The 24,118-nt window shown below is 45.0% G+C and overlaps 1 protein-coding gene and 1 long non-coding RNA gene across 2 annotated transcripts; one reads left to right on the forward strand and one right to left on the reverse strand.

Moving 5' to 3' along the window:
• Nucleotides 1-3,456: 3,456 nt before the first annotated feature.
• Nucleotides 3,457-14,944, reverse strand: LOC124312244. The gene is made up of 4 exons (XR_006910442.1): nucleotides 14,643-14,944; nucleotides 14,373-14,470; nucleotides 14,091-14,309; nucleotides 3,457-4,085 (listed from the first exon to the last, which is right to left on the reverse strand). It is a non-coding gene; the product is annotated as an uncharacterized LOC124312244 (long non-coding RNA).
• LOC124312079 (acetylcholinesterase-like) lies at nucleotides 8,617-23,161 on the forward strand. Its single transcript, XM_046776541.1, has 5 exons — nucleotides 8,617-9,655; nucleotides 16,522-17,999; nucleotides 18,085-18,689; nucleotides 18,768-18,943; nucleotides 21,221-23,161. Exons 2-5 carry the CDS (start codon nucleotides 16,656-16,658, stop codon nucleotides 21,355-21,357), a joined length of 2,262 nt encoding a protein of 753 aa, XP_046632497.1. The 5' UTR covers nucleotides 8,617-9,655; nucleotides 16,522-16,655; the 3' UTR covers nucleotides 21,358-23,161.
• The last annotated feature ends 957 nt before the right edge of the window (nucleotides 23,162-24,118 follow it).

Genomic DNA, 24,118 nt, shown 5'->3' on the forward strand with positions numbered 1-24,118 from the left:
TTGGTTCGATATTTCTTTTTCAACCCGGCGCGCGGCCCCCATGCTCTTTTGGCCTAGCTCTCGACTCTATCATAACTCTATATAAGGGGTTCGATGGATATTAGACATTGTGACTTAGTAGATAGCCGGGAGTTGGCATCACGTTTTGACTGTATGCCATCCAACCTTCTGCTGGCTCCGAAATGCATATCAGCCAACGGCCAACTGTTTCCGCTCAAGTGACAGCGTGACATATGCCAGCCGAAGAGCAGGCGCTGGCCGACCAGCGAAAATAAAAAAAAGCTCTGAACTTTTGAACTGCTGTGTCGTCGTCCTCCTGGCTAGACAGTAGACGCGGACAGAGCGGATCAACCTTTCGCCTTGGCCCCACGGCAGTTCCGTTTTCTACAACGTCGCCCATCACGGAGCCAAAATTTTCGTTCCGATAAAGAACTTTTTTTTTTCGCTTCGTCAGCAAGGAAAATGAATACAGGCGAAGCTTACAAAACTAAATTAGAACCTATAGAGCGAGAAGGTGCCGGTGTGACAGCAGGTCGCTCTTGGTCATAACGTTTTCTGACTTTGCATAAAGTGTTGAAATTTCAAATATGTTTGAATTTGATTGGTTACCCACGGACAAAATGGTGAGGTACAAAACAAGCCTGATCTGCAGTCGTTCTATAAATGAAATACTTAAGAAAGAAACCTGACTGAGTCAACAAAAACGGCAATAGAAAAAAGTTCCAGTCAACCGCCTAATAGTTAAAGAATAATCGTACTTCCTAAGATTCACCGTGATTCACAATCAACACCACTAATAGACAAAAAGGAAGAATAGCTATAATTTGTCCTACCTCCTAGTCCAGGCCTCAAATCTGCACAAAGGAAAAGGTTATATAGTGCATCAACAGGGGAGTTAAATGATAAATGCCAAATAATTAGGACCTAACATTTTACAAACTTAGAAAAGGATTTAAAACTCTTTTATTTCACCTTCCATAGTTTTATTTACCTACCATACAACATGGAATGTGTATTAAGCGACTCTATTAAAGAGACGCGACCAGAATTGACACGACCACCTAATTTTTCATTTTTGTAATTTTATTTGTTGTGCCGTTTTTCGTGCACAAAACGAACGAAAGCAGACGACACTAATTTTCTAGTTATCGATCGATAGATAAAAATAAAATCAACGCCATTTTTTCACCCTCGCTCGTATTATTTTAGTTTCAAATAGTTCAGATCAACAATGAGCCCCTTTTCCACTCTCAAGATAAAAGAAATTTTTTTTTTAACTTTTAATAGACCAAACCCGCCACAAAAACACTCCCAGCGGTCCCTCAAATTTGGAGCCAAGAGGGAATAACACACGTATGTACGTATATATCTCGACGACGTGTAAAATTCAACGGGAGGAGTTGACAATCTCCGAGTCTCCTTAAATATCAGATGATTTTGATCGCATTTCAAATTTCCCGGCATCATCTGGAAAAAGAAAGGAAAAAAAAGCGTCTGACATAACATCGCATAATATCAAGTTCTCCCTTGGATCATGCAGGGCGCATTGCTCTATACGTTGCTTGGCCTTGGTGTGCGTCACACTTTTGACATCGTTTTCCCGAGCTGCACTATCTGAAAAAGAGAGAAACGACATCCGACAGATTTCATTTCCTCCATGTTCTTGGCGCTTCCCTTATACTAACTATAGCTGCTTTTGGCCTTTCCCAGCAGCAGCAGCATTTGGGTATCTCTCTCTCAGTGTATACGTCAGAGGTGGAGATTGTTTCAGATGAAAACTCCGGGATGTGACGTGCGTGGGAGTCCTGTGTGCAGTCACTCATTGCGGGTATAGAGCGATCTATATTTAGAATTCCGAGTAGAGAGTATAGTGAAGGGGGGGGGGAGGCCCTTATGATGATAGAGAAGATCTGGAATGGATATACGTATGTACAGGGGGCTTTGCCTAATGCATTGCAAGGACGAGTCCCAGCAGCGACACGACGAAAGACGACGATTATTGACTCCATTTCACACATGGAATTGTGGCATCTATTCCGGATCGACAGTCACGCGGGACTGTCACCGTGGGCGGCGACATGACGAAAATTGTTTTCGTCCCATCCAGCCATCCATCCATCCAGCCATCCATCCATCCACTTTGGAATTCTTTTGGCCTCCTTTTTATTATTTTCCTGGAACCAGGAATTCACGGAGCGCTGCATCAAACTGTTGGTGAAATGTCAAGAGACACACACAAACTTGGAGAGATGTTTACACGCCCAGCATCTTTTTATTAGTGCACATTCAAATTTGAATACATCAGCCGGGTTGTTGGGAGCGTGGGCGGTGAGCTATTTTCCCCCCCGGTAAGGAGCCCGAAATGCCACGGATTCAGGAGGCAGTTATTCCGCCTCAATTGACACTCGGATATGAATGAATACTTTGTCGTTTTCTGTACTTTGTCGTCTCTCGACTTTTGCTGGGTTACCCCGTCGATGCAAGAGAGTCTGACCTCTCATCGTCGCTCGCAGAATGATTCATCCGCGTCGCGGCGTCTTATCGCTAATGATCGGCCAGCGTCGCCGATGAATTTGACAACAGTTTACGGGGCGAGATTGATGGTGACTTTGTTAAAAAGGCACTTTTGAGGGCGATCATTGCTGCTCTATGCACACCCACGCTCGCCATAGAATCTTTAAAAGTGCCGATTTGAGTGTCACGAACAAAGTTGCGGTGAATGATTAGTCGTTTTCAGTCTATTCAGGGCGAGTGTGAAAGGACGCGGAAACTGGCCCCGAGGGGAGAGTCGTGAAAACGTCATCGTTCCCTGTGACGCACTATATAACACCTTCTTAAGTCAATTTAATTGAAATAGCAATTCGCCATTAGACTCTTGACGAATTCAGAAAGAGCCCCCTCCGGAAAATCCGCTTAGCCGAGCTGTTATAGGCTAATGAACGACGGTATTATTATTTTCTGGTTGGAAGGTCTTATAGATCATTTATAATACATTCCTTTAGCCATCGACGTACTATGGTTATAGATTGGCAGCGGCTTTGCCCCGTCTGCTGGCTGATGCCATTTCAGTCCCAAAAAAAAATTCGATTCGTTCCAATTCAATCGCGGGGGATTCCAATAAAGAAGAGGAAAGAAATCCCCCCAAACACACAAAAAGAAGAAGAAAGAATTGGACCTTTATATCTCACTCTCTTATGCTTTGCTGTTACAGTCTCCTCATCCCATGGCCAAAAATCTTTTCGTTAGCCCGATAACCTCGATACGAGCAGCTTGCCCTGACGTCTCCGCTATTACGTCTAGGATCTATAAGAGTGCGTCTATAGATATTTTTTTTTTGTCCTGATAATAAAATAGACATATAGCAGCACACATAGTAGATACTACATGTCTAGTACTATACTGTAGTATAATATATCTAAAGCGTCGTTTCGCGCTGGGCCCCGGCTGTCTCATCAAGTAGATTTATTCGTGAGTTTTGGACAAGAGCGGCGGCTACTATATGCAGCGCAGTGATGGCACCAACACAAAGATCCATTTCATCTTATATTCCAACAGGAAAACTTGAAGGGCGCCAGAGTTTTGAGCCAGCAGCAGCAACAGACTTGGAGTTGCTTCAAGAGTGTATCAAGACCCATCAGCATATCTAGTATATATAGGATAGGCTCTAGTCTACTAGACATTACTTGCCATGTAACATTTACATCAAAGGCAGCGTCAACTTCTTGTGCGCCAGAAAAAAAATTTGTCTTCGACCTTCCTCCAGTGTATAAATGGCGCAGGCAAAAAACCCGCACACGAACAAACACAGAAAAATAGGCAATAAAAAAACAAAAAATAAAATAATACTAAAAAGAACTGCTATAAGAAATGATACGGAATATTAAAAGAAAAATAAGGGGTAGGAAGGAAATAAGAGGAAACGTCTCCCGTCATACGAGCCAGCATGATCCATCATTGGGTAATATTAGTATGGTTGCGCTGGAGGATGCTGCCTGTGTGTATGGTCTCGAGTTTGCTTTGCCCTTGGATGGCGTGGTCCTCTCTGCCGCCATGGGCGAGCAGTCGCCTTCCTATTTCCATGTCACCTGATTGATAGAGCGAGAGGAGAGTATAACATAAAAGAATAGGCCGTCCGATATTAATATTATATATTACACAAGGGCATTGAAAAACACGAGCCCACCCATCACTCCTACACGTTTTTCTTTCTTTCTTGCTTTTTTCGCCCAGAAAGAAGAAGAAGAAGCTTCTCCAGATGAATATTATATATCTACAAGGGATATATGAGAGGTTATTTATCCAATCACAACCTCTGGCTATAAATAAATGGTTAGACAATAATTCATCACGCGCCGTGGACCCGGTCCTGTGCCTTTCGGGGGGGCTCTTTCATATTATTCCCGGGGATCGGAGAGCGGAGCAATCAAAAGGCTTTCACCGTTCCAATCCGCCGAGCCAGCGTTGGCACCGGCAAGGTCCCAGCACCACACCCGCGACTAATAGTCGCATGGGCCCCCCTTTTCTTTTCTTACTTCTCTCTCTCTCTCTTCTAGGTTCGTTTCTTTCTCTTCTTATATGTCGACATTCGCCGGCCTACACACAAGGAGCTGGAAGAGTGGCCTATATGTGATCCCACACACACACACACACACACACACAGCCAGCAGCGGTAGATTTCATCGATTCTGATGCACTGGCCCATATATACATCACATAGCATCGGAATACACCCACTTGATTCGCTCTGCAAAGTCTTTTCTAATAGATAACTTCCGTCTCCCTGAATCAACGACCCATCAGAAATATCTAAATAGGACAGAGATGATTGGCAGATTTTTAACTGAACATTGGCCAGAGGTCAAATGTTTGGAATCTGCTGCGGTCATCCGAGATGTCGGAGGGCCTTCTATCCATCGAAATGTACATCTACAGTCGGGAATTGTAACTATATATATACGAGAGAATAGAAAGTGTATAGGCAGGAAATACAGCTGCTGCTGCTGCCTTCCTTATAGACTGGGAACTCTCGTATGTGGTCGAATTCTGAGCTAATCAATACTCGGCCACACAGCGCACAGCACAGCACACTCACGCATCTGTGTACACAGATATATAGATGAACAGTTTGCTGTGTGTGTGTGTTATAGAGAGAGAGGAGGCAACAACAACAACAACAACAACAACGCCAGCAGAGTAAAAACGCAGGTTGCCGTGCCGCCTCCAGTAAAAGTCGACACAAACACCAGAGGAGCCACAGCGGCAGTTGCTGGCTCCTCGGCTGTTATTTTCCGTCAAGGCAGTCACAAATTCGATTTCTCTTTCTCTCTCTCTCTCTCCGTGTGCGCCGTTGATTTCGTTGGCGCCTTAAAATGACATTACTATCCTATTCACACTTTGCAGGATTATTCGCTCTGATTGATTTACTTTGATGAAATTATTACTCTTTCGCAAGTTTATATCGACTTGTTGTTTTTTGTTTCTAATAGACTCTGGGCCAAGTTCATCCGCGACTATTTTAATTTTATTTTTTTTCTCCAAAATGACGTCACGTAGATTATTAAAAGTGGAAAACTTCGTCGGTCGTCTTTCTCTTTTTTTTTTTTTTTTTTTGGCTTTCATTGGTAGAAAGGAAAAAGATCGAGATAAGTCAGACACACTTCCTCAAGGGCAAAAAGATGGGTAGCTTTTTTCTCTATGCGTAATATGATTATTATTATTTCTCCGCATGTTTCTCCCGAGGCGGCACAGCCAAGGATGTCGATATCTTTCTTGAGAATCAGAAAAATCCTCCTGGATGCAGCAGAAAATTCCAAAAATGGCCGATACGATCAATCGACTTTGCCCGCACCAAATCATCAGACATTCCAGACTAATGAACGCTATACGACCAAATTACGCGGAAATGTTACAGACGCTAAAGCTTTCACCGCGTTACAATAACACAATGAATGCATGTACGGCAGTAGATGGATTATTACAGCCGTCCCGATATCACTGAACCCGTCCTGTTGGGTTGATTCGAGCACACAACAATATACCACACAAGAACATCAAAGACTAGAAGAATGAATTCGCCCAGCTTTTTCTTTTTGGTTTTTCTTATATAGAATCAAAGTGAATAAGAAACTTTTGCGATCGAGATCGAGACATTTGCCCCCGTTGCCCTGCCTCAAGAACCCCCCACACACTCCACCGACCCCACCCCAATGCGGAAATGGCGCACATACAACCCAGCAGCTATATGCACGCAGAAAACTATAGGAGCGAGAGGCTACTACTACTACTACTACTATTCCTATACCCGGCAGCAGACAGAGTCAGCGCATTGATTTACACCCGAGGCTCTGGGCCGTGCGTGTATACCTTTTGGTGGCCCGCGTTATTGTTCGTTGCTATGTGAAATATCAAACATGACATAAGGAGATGTAAAAAAGAAAATCATATTAAGACAGTCTGGGGCGTGTAGAAAGAATTCGATCAAGGACCTTATCCGAATCAATCGCCAATGTCTACAAAAGAATAACTTTCTTCTTCTTCTTCTTATTCTTCTTATTCTGGCCTGCTTGCCTGCCTGGATGTGCGCATTAGAGTTATAAGACGAGAATAAGAAATGGGCGAAAAAGAAAAGAAAATACTCTCTCTCTCTCGGGTGAATATATATATATATACATCCGATACAAGAAAAATCAATACGGACATATAATCGATCAGAGCGTCGTGCCAATGTTGAATCTGGAAATGTCACTGGAACTCTCGATTGGATGATGAGGATGGTGGCGGCCGGCCGGGCAAAGAAATGGGTCAGTAGCCTGTTAGTTATGCAGCCGGACTTATTTTTCCAAGTCTATAGTATTGCACTAGCAATCGTCTTCGATATATCCACCACATCCGCAGCAGATGCTGTGAGCTAACCCATCGGTCAACTTCAGTCGCAAATAAAAAAAAATCCCAAAAATATTTCAGACTATCCAAACTTTTCCTTATTGCCGTTCATTTTCAGGATGGATCCTCTCCGGCGAGGATGTATACCTTCCATCAAATCAAAAAGAGGCTACATCTACCAAAGGTGGAGGGGGGGGGGGGGGGGGTTGGCATAACACCGCACACACACACAAAAAAGTTACACGTCAAATGTGTGCGGACTGATAATAATGTTTTTGGCCCGGCTCTATATAGCCAAACATAGCTCACAGTTTCCTCGACGCGCTATGTAGTCGTGCACAGTATGGTACATATACGGCAGCAGGAGCAGCAGTGCTGGTGTGTGTGTGTGTGTGTGTGTCTACGTGCGCATGTATATATCTAGGCTATATGAAACGGGAAAGAAAGAGAACAGAGTGGCTGGGCGGCCGGGACAAAAACAAAAAATCCATAGTTTATCCACACACACACACACACACACACTAGTAGACGATGGAAGAAGGGGGCCTCTAGTGGGTGGAAGGCGGAGGAGGAGTGAGGAAAGGAAGTGAGCAGGAGGAGGCGAGAGAATAAAAGAGAAAGAGAGAGAGAGAGAGAAGAGCATCAGTGTGTATAGCACGAAATAAAAAAAATGAATTTATATAAAAGAAAACACACACGCAAGATGCTCCATATACTACTACACCAGTGACGGTATGATGTACCGAATTGCTCCTGGTGGTGTCTCAAAGTCCTGGAATCCTTTTTTTTCTCTTTTCTTTTAGCGCAATGAAAATGACCCGCATGAATAACCGACCGAAAATGAATTGAACTCGAAGTAGTTTAAAATCATAGGGTTGTATAGACAGATATAGAACAGGTCATGGGTTCTACATACGGAGTCTAGAACCTTTGGAAAAAATGGGATGTGTCACGGAGGTGGAAATAGGCAAAAGCAGGTGGGCTTCATCACTGTGACTGTATGTTCACAGTGACTGTATGGACACATGTTCCTTGTACGTATGAAAATTGTTGTTGGACCGAGACTTTGGTCGATGACTTGTGACATTTGGACTAGCTCTACTGATGCCTTCTATTCGGCGTCCAACTTGAAATGGCCGCACGCTGCATACGTTCCCGCTCCCATGTGGATGCTGTTGACGGAGTAGAGGGGGGGGGGGCGCGTGACGGAGGAGTCAATCCGCACGCACAAATATATATACACATACAGTTATGTACATAGGCGTCCGCGTGTTTCGACTCAACTTTGACACGATTGGCAGTGGGCCATCATCACGATCGACTTGCCTTCCTTTTTGGTGTTTCCGCTTAATAGCCGTGTGATGCTACGCAGTGACACAGCAACTGGCTGGCTGACTGGCATTGTCGTGCACTCGCTCTGTTTGCGCTGTCTGCACTTGGATGTTGGGCTGGGGTTCTTGCGCCTGTACAACACGACCGATATCCGAAAAGAAGACACTTATGTGTACAGTCACCACCACCGCACATAATAATAATATAGAAGAAGCATCTTCTTCTTCTTCTTCTTCTTCTTCTTCTTCTTCTTCTTCTTCTGTGCACGTCCCTATTCCCGTTCTCCATCTTTATTCCATCGTTTTCCTTTTCCCATCTTTCATTCCTTCTCTCTCCTTATTCGTCTTCTTCTTCTTCTTCTCCTTCTTCGTCGTTCGTGTCCTTAGAGTCCCATATGTACAAGAGCGGCGCGCGTAGAGCGTAGAGAGTAGTAAGGAGCATAGTAAGGAGCGGAAAGGCTTTGAACGTCCTCAGTCGATACCCGAACAGGGTGCACGGCTGGACGTGATTCCGTCCTCCCCATCCACACATTGCTCTCTTACTCTCTCTCTCTCTCACTGTCTCTCTCATCACCCGCCAAAAAAACCCAAATCCCACCCAAAACACATAAATCAAGAAGAAAATCCAGATTCTTTTGCGCATTTTGAATTTCCCGCTTCAATTGAATTTCGCCCAGAGGACACACCAAAAAAGAAAAGAAGGGGAAATCTTTTCATTTTTTTGGGGGGGTTACTATTAAATCGCATGCTCAAGGTGAGTTCCGAAAAAAAAAAGTGTTCCACCTTAATCAACGCACATCAGTTATACACCGGCGCGAAAAAAAAAAACAACAACAACTTTGAAATCAAATTATTAACAACAACAAGATAAAAGCGGCGGCGGCGCTCGGTCGTACCGCAGTGGCTATTCGGTTATTTGTGCCCGTGTGTGTGTGTGTGTGTGTGTGTGGATCTGTGCCTACAGTGGTGTTTGTGTGTCTGTGTCTGTGTTGGTGAGTGGTGGTGGTGGCGGCGGGAGTGTGCATTACATTACAGGAGAGTTGAAAAAAGCAGCAGCAACTTGTGCACCGGATTTTGCGCTAGCTGCTGCACACATCCATCCGGCACACAGCCCAGTGCTGGCCTCCAGCACTCCCGACTCTCAAATTTTTTTTTTTTTCCATTTTGGAGAGAAAAAAGGAAAAAAGTCCTTTGATGTTCTTGTACACCTGTAATGAAGGTAGTGGGATGAGAACATTTTGATGAGGACCAGGAGAGAGTGTGTAGTCTTTCCGACTTGCAAATCTTGCGGGCGAGGTGATCGCTTTTTGGCGTCCAGTTTTTCATACCCGCCATTCCCAGTTTATTTTTTTTTTCGTTTGAATACTTTTGATTCTGGGAAACACACACACGCCTTTGACACATTCGCCGGGATCGACCGTCGTTAACTATGGATTACTTTGGTAAGTTCATTAAACCCTTTTGTTGTTGTTGTTGTTGTTCTCCTATTCGATTAGTTGTACCGCGCTCGCAATGGCTCTGCTAATGGTTCCTGAACCCCACCAACGATTCTCCGTTATTCCACCATTTTGCCCAGCAGGGTAAAAAAACCAGTGGTGTGACATTTTTGGGTGTCATCAGATTCCGTCGGCAGTTGTTGTAAGTAACGGGGAAAAAAGTTGAGCGACCCTAAACAATGCAAAGCGCGTCGTGATAACATATTTGGTGGAGTGGGGTGGCTGCTGCTGCTGCTGTGCGTATCGATTCAAACTACTGGGCGCTCAGAGGCAGCTGCATTTAACACCTGTGTTGGGACACATTGAGTGCCCCCAAGCATTTCAAGTCCCTTTCGGCGTCTGCGTGAGCGTCGCATTGTCCCCGAGTGTAGACCGACGCCAGATCACTTTGTTCAGCTCAATTTGCTTTTCTCTATCGGTATTTATTTAGCCAAGTGTATACGTTGTTAGGCCTGTGCTATTCATATTATCTAGCAGCATTTTTTCCCCCTTCTAATTCAACAAGCGAATTTATATAAGCCGTCGGATGGGGGGGCCTCGTCAATTCACTTTTCCCTTAAAAAAAAAAAAAAAAAAAACAAGTTGCCTGTCATCGATTGTGGATATTGTGTCGGACCCAATTCTATATGCCCGCGGCCTCAAAGGCGCAAACTAGGTGACTCGATCAGCGTCCGTCGCGTTTCGGTGGCGGCCAATGAGATTTGCAACATGATGTAATAGTATGTACATAGAGTATAGACCTCTAGACATTACGCTGCAGTCCTGCATGTGTAACACACACACACACACACAGATGTACTAGACGGCAATATTAGTCGTCCCAGCTGCTGGTTTTGTTTTGTGGCCGTAACAAATGAATCTGACGTCGCTGGTCGAATGTTGCAGGATGTGAGGAACAGAGACGAGCACCGCTAACTTCATTACGGCGGCCAAGGGAAAAAAAAAGTAAACGAAAATCAAATCAAATGTAAATCTCGGAAGAAAAGTAGGTGGCCGACAAGAGCGGGGATATCGGTCTGGAAACTCACGAAACACAAACAATGAGGCCACTGAAGGGCCTACATACATCCAGCAGGAGCAGCCAAACAGGAAACAGGGGAAAAAAAGCTTACGACGTTCCAATACAGCATCGTACTATAAAGGAATGGTGAAAAGAAAAAAAAAGCACAATGGATGTTATTTATCTACGTATAAGTTGCGGATTGAATTGCCTGCGGCCTTGGAAGCCCCGGCGTCGTCTTATTGTATGAACATACTGTAGTAGTAGTAGTTATATGCACTGCAATAGCATAGCGGAGAAAAGGGCGAATAAATAAGCAATGAACGCCCGAGCTCGCGGAATCCAGAACTCACACACAGAAAGAGAGAGAGAGAGGGCCATGTCAGCCGTCAGCATCAATTATATACATGACTGCAGTATACAGGAGATGCGCGTCCATTCCCTGTTTGATACTTTCCCCTACGGTGGTTATAGAACTCGCGGTCTATATTTTCTAAAAGACTATCACAATCAACTCAAAAGAGACGCCCAGTCCGAGAGACTAAGTGTGTAACGATTTTACCCCAACCCCCGACGGTATATTATCATTTGACCGGGAGATATAGCGCATATAATTTAGCTAGCTCTTAGCTCCCTATTACAACGCACACCCAAGATCGTGTAAATAACAAGAAACGGGTGCGGATGTGTAAAAAGGTGCTGGACGGATAATATGTAGATATAACCCTCGCTGCTGTTTTTGTTACCCCACCCCACCCAACCAACTGAAGCAGTTTCAGCTTCCGCATGAATTGCAAAGTGTGAAAAGCTCTCAGAGTTTCTTCATCAACTGTCTGCTCCCCAGCGTTTCCTTCCTGTTTTTCGTGAACATCATCCGCAGCTAGCCGGAGCGTCGACGACGTCAGCAGTCTAGCTAGGGGTGGAAGAAGAAGAAGAAGAAGAAGAAGGAGTTGGTGGAAACGCCCGATGATTGAATTGCTCCCTCTGGTACCTCTACTCGCACCAGCCAGCCAGCTGATAGGATGTGCGGCCCCTTGTTACATTCTGATGTGCTCCACTCTCTCAGTTTGCCCATCCATTTGGAGCAAAGTCCAGGGGGACAACAACGTGGCTTCTGAGAGCCACTACACTTCTTCTTCTTCTTCGATGAGAAGCCTTCCGAGTAGTAGACAGAGCTAGCTCGATAAATACTGGAAATATATAACACAGAAAATATCGTGGGGGAGAAAGTTTTTACGGGACGAAAAACAACAAGGTACCAGAGAACAAAAAAACAACAAGATGGCGTTTCTCCGAGCTATAGTATAATATATCTTTTGTCACAGCTTTTCTTTTGTTGGATGCTGATCGACTGTTATATATATACGTAGGACTAGATATGAATATAGGGAACCAACAACGCATTTCAAAGCCATGTCATTAGTCGGGCGGGCAAAGATCAAAGTGTCGAACGTATAGGAAATCGATCGATCGATTTCACCGTCTCATTTTTATTTCCCTCCCATTCGGCCAAACTTCTGGGTGCAGATGGAGCAGCCGGATTTAAAATTCCATTTCTATTAACTGGCGAAGGAAGACACAGTAGCTAATAAAGCATTCTGATTCGGCACGGAACCTCTTTTATACATACGTACGGAGCTACGGACTGTGCACAGTCGAAGCAATCAATACATCCGCCTATATACAATTACACATGTAGGAAAATCAAAGTGGGCTTTTATCGACCCTCAATATTTGATAGTTGTTCATTATTCCTATTGGCTGCAGTCACTTGACCTTTACCATCAGTCCATCTTACAGAGGAATCCTCTTATGACCTCAGGGAGGCATTCCTTCGCATTTTTCCCGCCGTCGGGACCGGTCGGGACCCGAGTCAATCTATATGTATCAAGAAAGCAGCTAGCAATGTCCATTCTCTGTATGGCAGGTCGCCATGGCAACGCCAAACGAGGATAGTACATATACATCGGCGCATCATTTGGAATTCTTTAGAACTGTTTTATACGATACTCTCTCTCTCGCTCTCTCGCTCCCCCCCCTTTCTGACGGATTAGACCGTCTCTCGTACTCGACGCTTTCGCCAGCCGATCCCTCCACGGTCGTCGTCATCGCACATATAAACGGATGCAGCAACAAAACTGGGTGCCCCTCTCCTTGTATAATGATAATAATAATAATAAAAAACAGCAGCCCCAGCACAGCCCGGTGCGCGGCTATACAATATGCTTGAATCCTCCTTCATGTCTTGGAGACATAAAATAAACCCGTCAAGTTACCTAGCAACATGCAGGATGGCCCCCGGTGCTAAAAAATAAAAATAAAAATAAAAAAGAGAGAAAAAAGTTTTACGTTTCCTTAGATATCCTTTTTCTTTTTTGCCATTCCATCACCCCCAGTCCCCCCCAGCCCAAGTTTTCTTCTTTTTTGCAGCACTCTATTACAGTGCATTAGACCATTCTTTCTTTATTTCTGCGTGTGTGTGATCCAGCGCTATTTTTTCGCTCCAATGAAATCCTCGGTTGCCTTCTCGGAGAGACGGGCAGGTGCACGATGAAGAGAGAGAAAAATATAAAAGTCTTTTTGCGGATGCGCGGTGGTAGGGAAGGTTTCGATGCTGCTGGCAGTAGACTAGAACTGATGGATCGATACGAATTGCTATCTTAACAAGCGCAAAGCCACTACTATTTTCTTAGCCAGCGCGCCGTCACCGTTTAGTGAGTGTTGTCACGTTCCAAAAATAGACGCCCCGCAGTTGGAATAGAACGTCTGGTTTTAAAAAAGGAAAAAAAAAAGGAAAGAAAAAAAGCTTCTTCTTCCTCGAGTTCCGATTCAGGACACATTAGCAATAATATCTGCAGAACTTTGTGGACCACAAAGTTATTCGGTAGGAGAGAGAGACGATCGGGTCTGATCAAAGAAAAAGACACTCGGCTGGAAATCGAATGTCTTACGGTTGGGTTGATGGAACCACTGAAGAGAAGACAAAATGGCGATGTAGAATCAAGAAAAAGCTCATGAATTCCATATCAATAAAACAGAGTACCTTTCAACTGAAAGCTCTATTCATCAGTCTAACGAGGAGGTGCCGATGTGATGGCAGCAGGGCCGCCTCTCGGTCATAACATTTTCTAGACATTGCACTTTGCATCAAGTGTTTAATGTTCAAATATTTTGGGAATTGGATTGTTTATCCACAAAGTGAAGTACAAAACAAGCCTGATCTGCAGTCGTTTTACAAATGAGTTATTTAATGAACCCTGACTGAGTAAACGAAAACGGCAAGAGAAAAATGTTTCAACCGCTTAGCTGAGGAATCATAACGATTCATAAATACCGCAACCAAATAGTCAAAAAAGTAGAATAGAGATGGATTTCTCCTACCTTTTTGCCTGGGAAATACGGCCAGGAATTCATCCGTAAGTACTCCATCCACAGAAGAGTTGAATGCTACACCAGGCGAAATAGGAAAATGGGGGGTCCTCGTGAATACACCCACACTCACATGGATGTACACGAGGACATTTAAAGAAAGAAGGGAAGAAGAGATCAGGAACTCGACCGACATCGTTAGGATCTCCAATCAAAATGGATTTTGTTTATCTAAATGAAAAAAAGAAAATGGGTCACGAAAATAATATTTATAATAATATAATAAATTATTACTCAAGCGATGACACTGAGATTGATGCTGATGACAGATCCAGGACAAGAAAAACTTTAATATCTTGTTGATATTCTGATGGCTGGCTTTGTCCTCAAATCTGCACGTAAAGAAAAGGTTACATAATGCAAGCAAACTGCCATGTGTATCAAAAGGGGGCTTTACATGATAAATGCTAATCAGAAACTAAATTTCACAAACTTGGAACAGGTTTAAATCTCCATTTAAGCTCCCACAACCATTCTATTTTTATTCTTAGTTAGTTTATTTACCAGCCAAACGGCATGCAGTGGAAAGCATCTGCCACACCAAAATTGACACGACGACCACATTTTCGTAATTTTATTTGTTGAGATATTATTTCGTGCAGTCACGTACGTGATCGTTCAGTTTTCTATGAAATCTTTTTCGAAAGTCGAAACTGTGAAACAAAACTAAAGCAGACGACACTAATCTTCTAATTAATCATTTGTTCTAAGATATCGATAGAAATAAAAATCGACCCTCACTCCCAAAATCAAAACCGCTAAATTCGGTTTTCTCACTCGCGCTCGACATCCGCTGATCGGATCGGGATGATTTGAGTATCCAGCAGTTCGTCTCAACAAGTTTGCCACTCTCCTGATCAAAGTAAAAATTCGCACGAAACCCGCAGATAATTACTTTTAGCCCGAAACCCGTCCCATGACCCTCTTAGCTTCATCCAAGAGGGAATAACCTTATTTAGGCGACGGAAAAAGGTAAAGCTGAAAGCCGGGGAAGAATGTGATTAGAAGCGAGAAATATATTTATGTAGTAAGGGCAGAGAGCATGTAATAAGTCAGCTCCCGCCCGACCCAAAGTAAAAGTGATGACGATAGGCGCAGTTGCTGGCTGCATCGGCTGCTGCCTGTCATGTGGTTGCAAAAGTCCCGAAAAAGCGAAGAGAGACCTTAAAGCGATTGTCGCCGTCCCTGATGTCTTTCGAGCAGTCGCCCCGACTGCTTGGTCGTTCCATCAAGATCGTGAAGGTCCCGCGGGACTTGCCTTCATCACGCGACCCGACGTATAGGATAGTGGGCCGCACCCATTTCTCTTCCTCTTCTGGGTGGGGTGGAATGGAGGAGGTCTCGTCGTCACGACTTGGATTCGCCGAGTATTTGTCTTGGTGGTCTGGTTTGATGAGACGGGCCAAGCGACGTATTGCTGCTGGACTCCGCGGCGGCGCCGTCAGCTCACGCGTTTGATTAGCATACGGAACTGCTCCGACGTACTATGAGTGCACCAAAACAATAAAACAAAATAAAACAAAAAAAAAAGACAAAGACAACCCCCAAAAATGTCACATCTGTATGCGCATCGCTTGAATTCTCCAGAGTCATATTGACCGCGGGCATCTCTGCATGGTGGTGCGGCAACCACCCACAAAGTCAATGCGCGGCTATTTCTGAGCAGCACAGCAGCCCAGCCAAGTCCCGCCAGTATAATTCCCAGCACTGACTGACCGATGCCTTATTTTTCTAAATTATGTAGTTACGGCTATACATCTACAGAGAGATGGAATTGGAATAATCGATTGTTATATTATTCTATGACGGGACTCCTCTGGTCGGAGGGGGGAAACTTTGAACGGATGCTGTGACCCGCCTTCCGGGGCTGCGATAAGAGAGCGCCAAGGAATCGATTTACTGCCATCCGCTAAGAATTGATCCAACAGGAGCTCGGGTGCTTCTCAATAATGCAATACAACAGCGGGCCATAGATATATTGATGCTGGCGAGGGGGGATATACTGGCGTGTGCTGTGTGTATAGGATACAGAGGCTGTCAGTTTCACGTACAATTTCCGCTGGGCTCATTAAATTTGCCTTTTCTCCTGACTTAAACACGGACAACTACTTCCTGGTGCACTTTCTTTAGATATATAACGGCACACACACACGCCCAGAAATGCAATGGATACACATTGAACATTGATTTTCTCTAATGGGGCACTCGGCTTTTCCCTTTTTTCTATCCCGACTCAACTGTATGCGACTCACTGATCGATAAATAAACGATTGACTCGACTGTGTGCTGCTCCTATATGCACATCTAGACTTTTTACCTACGTATACTATAGTTACTACTTTCGAGGAAATGCTGACCTGATCGATTTCGTTTCTTATTTCAGAACGCCGGTGCTGCTACGACACCCGTGCGTAAAAGAGGAAGAAGAAAAGAAACAGAAACAGAAAACCGGCAGCCTCCCAGGAAAAACCGAAAAACAAACGAACCACCACACCACAAGCCAAAGCGCTGGCAGTCATGGAGACCAGTCGGCGACGGCGAGGAGCTCCTCGCCGGAACGAACAAGATGCTACAAGCCGATTAGGAGAGTCGCAGAAGAATTCGTCACACGTTAATCAGGGCCAGCAGCAGCACCACCAGCTGGAGAGCATCAATGTCCATGCCTTAGTCGGTCCGGCAACCACCAGTCGAATAAGGAACAGCAAATCGACGAAAGACTTTGACCAGCAGCCACTGCCAGCCATCTCCTGTCGAGTCTCGACGGGAGATTCTCGGCTCCTAACGGCCCACCAACCACACCGGCCCGACCACACGCAGCAGAGACGCCCGCTGAGACGACCGACGCTCATGTGGCTGAGCGCGGCTCTGTTGCTGGTGTGGTCGTGGGGTCCGGCCACAACGCGGGCCACTCGGCTGGGCGGCGGACCGCACGGAACAATAGCGACGAGCGCCGGCGATGCGGAGCACCACACGCTCGGACTAAGCGGAACGGACTCGACGACGACGGCCGACGATTACCAGCAGCAGGATCCGTCGCTGATCATCAACACGCTGGCGGGACGGGTGCGCGGAATGACGGCCGTGGCGGCCACCGGCAAGCAGGTGGACGTTTGGAACAGCGTTCCGTTCGGGCAGCCGCCAGTGGGCGAGCTGCGCTTCCGTCACCCGAGGCCGATGGACCCGTGGGACGGCGTCCGGGACACCCGGGACATGCCCAACTCGTGTTGGCAGACGATGGACGACTTTTTCGGCAATTTCGCCGGATCGACCATGTGGAACGCCAACACGGAGCGGAATGAGGACTGCCTCTATCTCAGCGTGACCGTGCCCCGGCCGAGACCCAAGAACGCGGCCGTCATGGTCTGGATCTTCGGTGGAGGTTTCGTCACCGGATCCTCGACGCTCGACGTCTACGACCCCAAGATCCTCGTCTCCGAGGAGAACATCATCTACGTGACACTCCAGTATCGGGTGGCCTCGCTCGGATTTCTCTACTTTGACCAGCCGGGAGCGCCGGGAAACATGGGCATGTTGGATCAGGTGATGGCCCTCCAGTGGATCCATTCCAACATCGCCTTCTTCGGCGGCAACCCCAACAACATCACTTTGTTTGGCGAATCGGCCGGAGCGGCCAGCGTCTCCATGCACCTCCTGTCGCCGCTCAGCCGCAACCTCTTCAGTCAGGCCATCATGCAGAGCGGATCAGCCACGGCTCCCTGGGCCACCGTCGACCGGGAGGAGACCATCATCCGCGGGCTGAGACTGGCCGAGGCCGTTGGTTGCCCGCACAGCCGGGCCAATCTCAGCGCCACGCTGGATTGTTTGAAAACCATCAACGCTTCGACGCTGGTCAATAACGAGGTGCGACTAATTGCAATCGGATTTTTAATTCAATCGCTAATTTCATTTGATATTTTAAAAAAATTAAAATTGAATGATTATCCAGGTGGCTCCGCTGGGCATCCTGGAGTTCTCGTTCGTGCCAATCGTGGACGGGGCCTTCCTGGACGAGTCGCCCAAACGTTCGCTGGCCACCCGCAACTTTAAAAAGTGCAACATCATGATGGGCAGCAACACGGAGGAGGGCTACTTCTTCATCTTCTACTACCTGTACAACCTGTTCCCCAAGGAGGAGAACGTCTACATCAATCGGGAGGAGTTTCTCCAATCGGTCCAGGAGCTGAATCCCTTCGCCAACAGCATCGCCCGGCAGGCCATCATCTTCGAGTACACGGACTGGTCGAATCCGGACGATCCGATCCGCAATCGCGACGCCCTGGACAAGATGGTCGGCGACTATCATTTCACGTGCAACGTCAACGAGTTCGCCCACCGCTACGCCGAGATGGGCGGCAGCAACAACGTCTACATGTACTACTACACCCATCGCTCTTCGACTCAGCAGTGGCCGACCTGGACGGGCGTCCTCCACGCCGACGAGATCAATTTCGTCTTCGGAGAACCGCTCAATCCCACCAAGGGCTACTTACCTCAGGAGGTGGCACTCAGCAAGAAAATGATGCGCTACTGGGCCAACTTTGCCCGCACCGGGTAAAAAAAAAAAAACCAACCCGCATTACACATCCTGGGATGATCAGATCTGAAATGTATTTTTTATTTACTGGGCAGGAATCCCAGCAAGAGTCCGGACGGTTCGTGGACTCAAGAGTACTGGCCGGTTCACACTCCGTACGGACGAGAGTATCTGACATTCGCTGCTAACCATTCCTGGGTGGGTCGCGGTCCTCGACTGAGGCAGTGTGCATTCTGGAAAAAGTACCTGCCCAGTTTGAAAACGGCAGCAGGTAGGAATCATGATCAACCTTAAATCTAATAATAATTTAAAAAAACAAACAAAAAACAAAAAAGATCCTGGCGCGTGCCCACACTTCATATTTTATTGGCGCACGAAGGATCTAATCAGCTTAGTAATGGGGTGGTGGTGCTGTCGCCGGGATATAGCGTGACGTTATACTGCTTGTTTCACGGCATATATCCCCGACAAGGCAATCGAGACATATAAACTATTGGCTGTAAATAGGAGATTGGGAATCGCGATAGACTCAGATATGCTCCCGTTTATTCTTCCTCCTATATACTAAAAGTGGCGAGACTTATTACGGCTCCTTTGCCGAATGCTATATAAATTCGGTCCATGTCGTTGCACTTCTTGGGCGAGACGTCGTTAATGTCGGCCAATAACCCGAGACTCTCATCACCGAGAGAGCAATAAAAAGGAGACGACGGAATAGACGGAGAGGGAAACGGCGCACCTGTGTACACACTGTGCGTACTACTCCCAGTTATATCCGGTTATCAAATAGTCCAATGTCTTATGTCTATCCAGGAGGAAAGTAAAGGATCCCGGCTGTGACGGGTCGAGAGACAGCACTGTATTACTCTATACACATCAGATATCATCAATTTAATCGTGTATTATATATACCGTCGGAAAAAAAATGTGCAGACAAGCAGTTGAGATTCTTTGAAAGGGCGATGACGACTGAACTGTCGTCGAGAGCCTCTGTCTAGACGACACTTTACTTACGCAGTCCTCTATACCAGCAGAGGTGCCCCCTAAATAAAGAAATGAAAGATCCTTTCAGCTGCGCTGTCGAGTCATGCGACATCTACTCCGCTCGGCAAGTTCCTAAACATAGTAGCTATTAGTCGACGGGCTTTGATGAACTGACAAGTGTTTGAATTCAAACACTCGAGAATTTCCCGCCACTTTATTTCCCATCATTATCGCCGTGAAGTGGGTCGAGCGCTGGTGGTGCTCACGCCAAACTAACACGGCAGAGGTGAAGGACAAGTGCATAAAGGACATGAAACGAAACTAAAAATGGATCTAGAAAATAAAAGTAGAACGCCAGCAGAACCCCTGTGGAAGTTGATTGATGACAATTTTTTCTCAGCTGACGATGGCGAAATGATCTGCGTGACGCAAGAGATGAGAGCAATCAAAGATCAGCCGCTTGCGTTCTTTAAGTTGTTGTTTCTTCTTCTTTTTTTTATACCAGCAAGAGTGGGGAGGGGGGGATCAGTTGTTCTCCATTTTCCTGGCGACATGATACACTTGACAAGGGATGTGATCGATCAAGGCGTCGGTCTTAGTTTGTTTTGCGGCCATCTTCCTTTTTTTCTTCCTTGTGTGCGGAGGGATCCACTATTCTTTCTCGTGATGACATTCTATCTGTCCTTCTCCGTTCCATATTTGCGACGACTGCAATGTTAGCAGAGCTTCCATTTGCTTGACAAAACTCGACATTGTGTGTGTGTGTGTATAGAGTGCATATTCACATCCCTGGAGAAATCGGCTGCTGCTGGCCTTCTTCTTCCGTTCTCTCTCTCCGACGTTCCGGCGTAGTGACCCAGAGTATTATAGCTTGACTGCTATATGTGGGCTTCTCCTCCCATCGCGGATGTACAGTTCTTACATCAGAAACGTCAACCGACGACGTCAGAAATTCTGAGAGGACAAAGAAAATCACGACTCAGTCACAAGACGTCAATCCGCATCTATGACATAAACAAACAAAATCCTCGTATACCCCCCAAAGATATACACAAGTCGGCTTTCAACGATTTCAACCAACTTGGCAGATTTTGTCTATTACGCCATATGTGTCCTTTTTCTTTGACGTCAGTCTCTCCCGGATAAGAAAGCTCCCGGCGTTTTCTCTCACTGTCGCTCACACTGCAAGGATTTGCGGCAGTTGACATACTACTACAACGACTACTACTATACTACTACTACTACGACTACCATGTTTTGAGTTGTTAAACAAGAGGAGAAAATCAAGCCAGCAGTAGTGTTTTCAACCTCTCAGCTCTAGTTTGTTGACGTCTAGTCACGACCCAAGAAATGTTGTCGCAGCTTTGTGCCAGTTTCAGTCTTTATTCTGTCCCCGCTAACGAGCAATATCGTATGCATGACCATGACTAGACGTGCAGCAGCTCGTAGACGAGATTGACTCGATCGATTCCTATCCCCCCCCCCCCTCCCCTCTTCCCCACTAACGAACACGGTAAACAAAAGAATAAAATCTGATTTCTTATTCTTTTTTCTTTTTCTCTAGCCAATCTGCAGCAGCCGCCAGCCCAATGCCAAATGCCCAACCGGGGAGCGCCGCTGGATCGTCTGGAGATGGTGACACTCTGCTCGCTCATAAGCGTCGCTGTGTGGGCTACGGCCGAGCTTAGAAAACGGTGCTGATATTCTCAACGATGAAAGGCTGACTGTATTTCCTGTGACACGCCCTTAACCCACACACCACCCACCCAAGTTAAGACTTTCAGAGAAGTGTCAACGGGTGCTGAGGGCTGAGAGAAAAGAAAAGATCGAAGAGTAAATAACCATCATACAACACAATGAATTAAATCCCGTCAGAGCTCATCGGCTCACTGTCGAAGAGCGAGTCTGGCAAAGGTAGACAGCGGAATTGAAAATATTTTAAAAAAGGGGGCGACTGATGGGGAGAAAAACGGGCGATTATTCCGTTCAATGCAAACCAAATTATCGGTATTTTCCGTGAGTGCGGTCGCGATGTTTTCCTAAAGATGAAAGGAACATGGTGCCAATAATCTCTTATATACTCTAGTTGATTATGTTGCTCTTATATAATATATACATGCCAGTATGCAAAACCAGACAAAATTAATCCCCCTAACCTATCGTCAGATGCAGCACTCTTGCGCTCCCTTGTGGGAAAAAAAAGTGATCGCATATGTTTCAGTCGTAGATAAAATTAAAAAAAAAAAAAAAAAAAAAATCATTGTTAGTCCTGCTAGAAAAAAAAAGAATCTAAGAAAAACCAAAATAATAATAATTTAAAAAAAAAGGATAAAAAATGTTGACCGCAGGGTTGTTCAATTGGGTTGTGTAGATCCTCTTCCGGGATCGAGTTCATCGCTGTTCCATTTCGTACATTATATGGCAGATCGAAAGGGCCCATCATCTTTATATACATGAAATAGATGATTAGTTATTTCTACGTACCAGTCGGTACTCTTTTGTTTCGCTCTCGAAACGTTCGATGACTAGTTTGGTGACTATATTATACACTCCCCCCCTCCGTTTCATACAAGTCAAATGAGTGGCCCTATTTACTATACATGACGATGGCCCATAAATTTCCAACACCTCAGTCGCGGCTTACATTCACCACTGCCAATACACGCACGGATGAAGACGATTGGAAAAGAAAGATGGGTGCAGTTGTTGTACCTCACTGGCAAAAAATTTAAAAGCACAGCTATTATCGAGACCACGAAATTCGGTTAAGTGTGGTAGCATACGTTCACTACTGCTTTTGATTACCAAAAAACGACGACGATAACTAATAACTCCACACATCCGTCAAATTTTGACCTTTTGTCCCGATATAAACCTCCCTTGTTCGTTGATGGGCATCCTATATTTGGGCTCGCTGCCGTACGTTTTCAACTTTTTTACTTGATTCAATTGGAATTTGATTTTTTCAGTTTTTTATTTGGTATCGTATATATATTTGAGTCGAAATTCGATGGTCATCACCAGTACTCTGATATGTTGTTTGGTTTTTTTAAAATTGATTATTATTATCTTCTTTTTCGATTTCTACCAATTCGACTGGATTCATGATATTTATCATACTTTGGGATATCGCTGAAGTTTTAATGTAGCTCCACCATGGACACTGCCGTTTATCTTCAAATTGCCTTGCTAGCCTACTTCTGTCTCATCATCTGTCACATGGCTCGTTATGACAAAACATTTCAATTTGTACATATAGACGAAACAAAAGCTAAAACACAAACAAAAAGGACAAAAAAAAAATATTAATAACAATAATATCCCGTAACTTATCCAAATGCACTCCTCACATTTAAACTTTTCTAGTTCGATAGATGTCGTTTCGGTTCTAATCGGTTCCGTTCTATGAAAGCAACTACACTACCTTGCAGCACAGCACTTCCACTCTTCCATCGTGAATTAGAAAGTTCATCATTTGGGTTTTCCTTCTTTTGATCGCTAGAAAGAAAAGAAATTGAAATAAAAGAAAAACGACGAACTTCGCATTCCACGACAACAAGGGAAATCCGCAAAAAAAGGAAAGCAAATGAACGACAAACGCAAAAAACTAAGACAAACATTATAATCCCCCTACATTATATAACCTAATTATTATTAATCGCACCTGTCAAATGTTACTACTAAATAGTGTTTATCATTTGGAAGAATTTCGTTTCCTTTTTCCAAATTATCAATATTATTATTATTATTATTATTATTATCATCGATAATAGTTTTACAAATAATCAACCTTATTGGCATGATATATTTCTCGTTGTTCAAGTCGACTCATTGACAAGTTACTGTACCAATTATTAGATGTCATCATGTTTCAATCTTAAAAAATAAACCAAGCGTACACACCACTCTCACCAAAAATACATCTCATCCACCACTTCCCTGTTATAACCCCTAATTGGTTTTCATCTAAATACTTAAATAAATATAGCCACCGCTTGATATACCACTACTCGAGTCCAATCGGTTCCTTAATTCGAATTCATGTAGCATCTCTTTTGTTGGAACACGTTTTTCGCTCACCTGTCTCGTGAATGTTGGCTGTTCTTTGAACGGATGCAAAAATACAATTTCAAAAAAAGGATATTACAGCAGCATGTACATGTTATTATCTCTCTATATATAGGCCTATATAGCGATGCTATAAATATGTGCAAACACGTTTTTCGTCTCGGTATATTTAGCCTGCCGACGACTATATCTAGTCAAGGCTGTATTTGTGTACCTTGGCTGCATATCTCTATATGGACGTCTCACCAGTGTCTTACAGCACAAAAGTTCCAAGTGTATTGATCGTCGGTCTCCTAGCAGCCAGAGGCCAGAAACTTCTCTCTTCCATATGCGAACCCGTCGACCATTATTTCGGCTGTACTGGAGTGTGGAGAGTCGGTGCACGCCCCAGCGG

The sequence above is a fragment of the Daphnia pulicaria genome, chromosome 8, assembly GCF_021234035.1.
Source record: "Daphnia pulicaria isolate SC F1-1A chromosome 8, SC_F0-13Bv2, whole genome shotgun sequence".
NCBI lineage: Eukaryota > Metazoa > Arthropoda > Branchiopoda > Diplostraca > Daphniidae > Daphnia > Daphnia pulicaria.

Bases quoted from the DNA above. Each gene is read 5' to 3' on its own strand.
- LOC124312079 (XM_046776541.1), top strand. From the start codon at position 16,656: ATGGAGACCAGTCGGCGACGGCGAGGAGCTCCTCGCCGGAACGAACAA. The intron at 18,000-18,084 runs GTGCGACTAATT...ATGATTATCCAG, and splicing joins CGACGCTGGTCAATAACGAG to GTGGCTCCGCTGGGCATCCT. The intron at 18,690-18,767 runs GTAAAAAAAAAA...TTTACTGGGCAG, and splicing joins GCCAACTTTGCCCGCACCGG to GAATCCCAGCAAGAGTCCGG.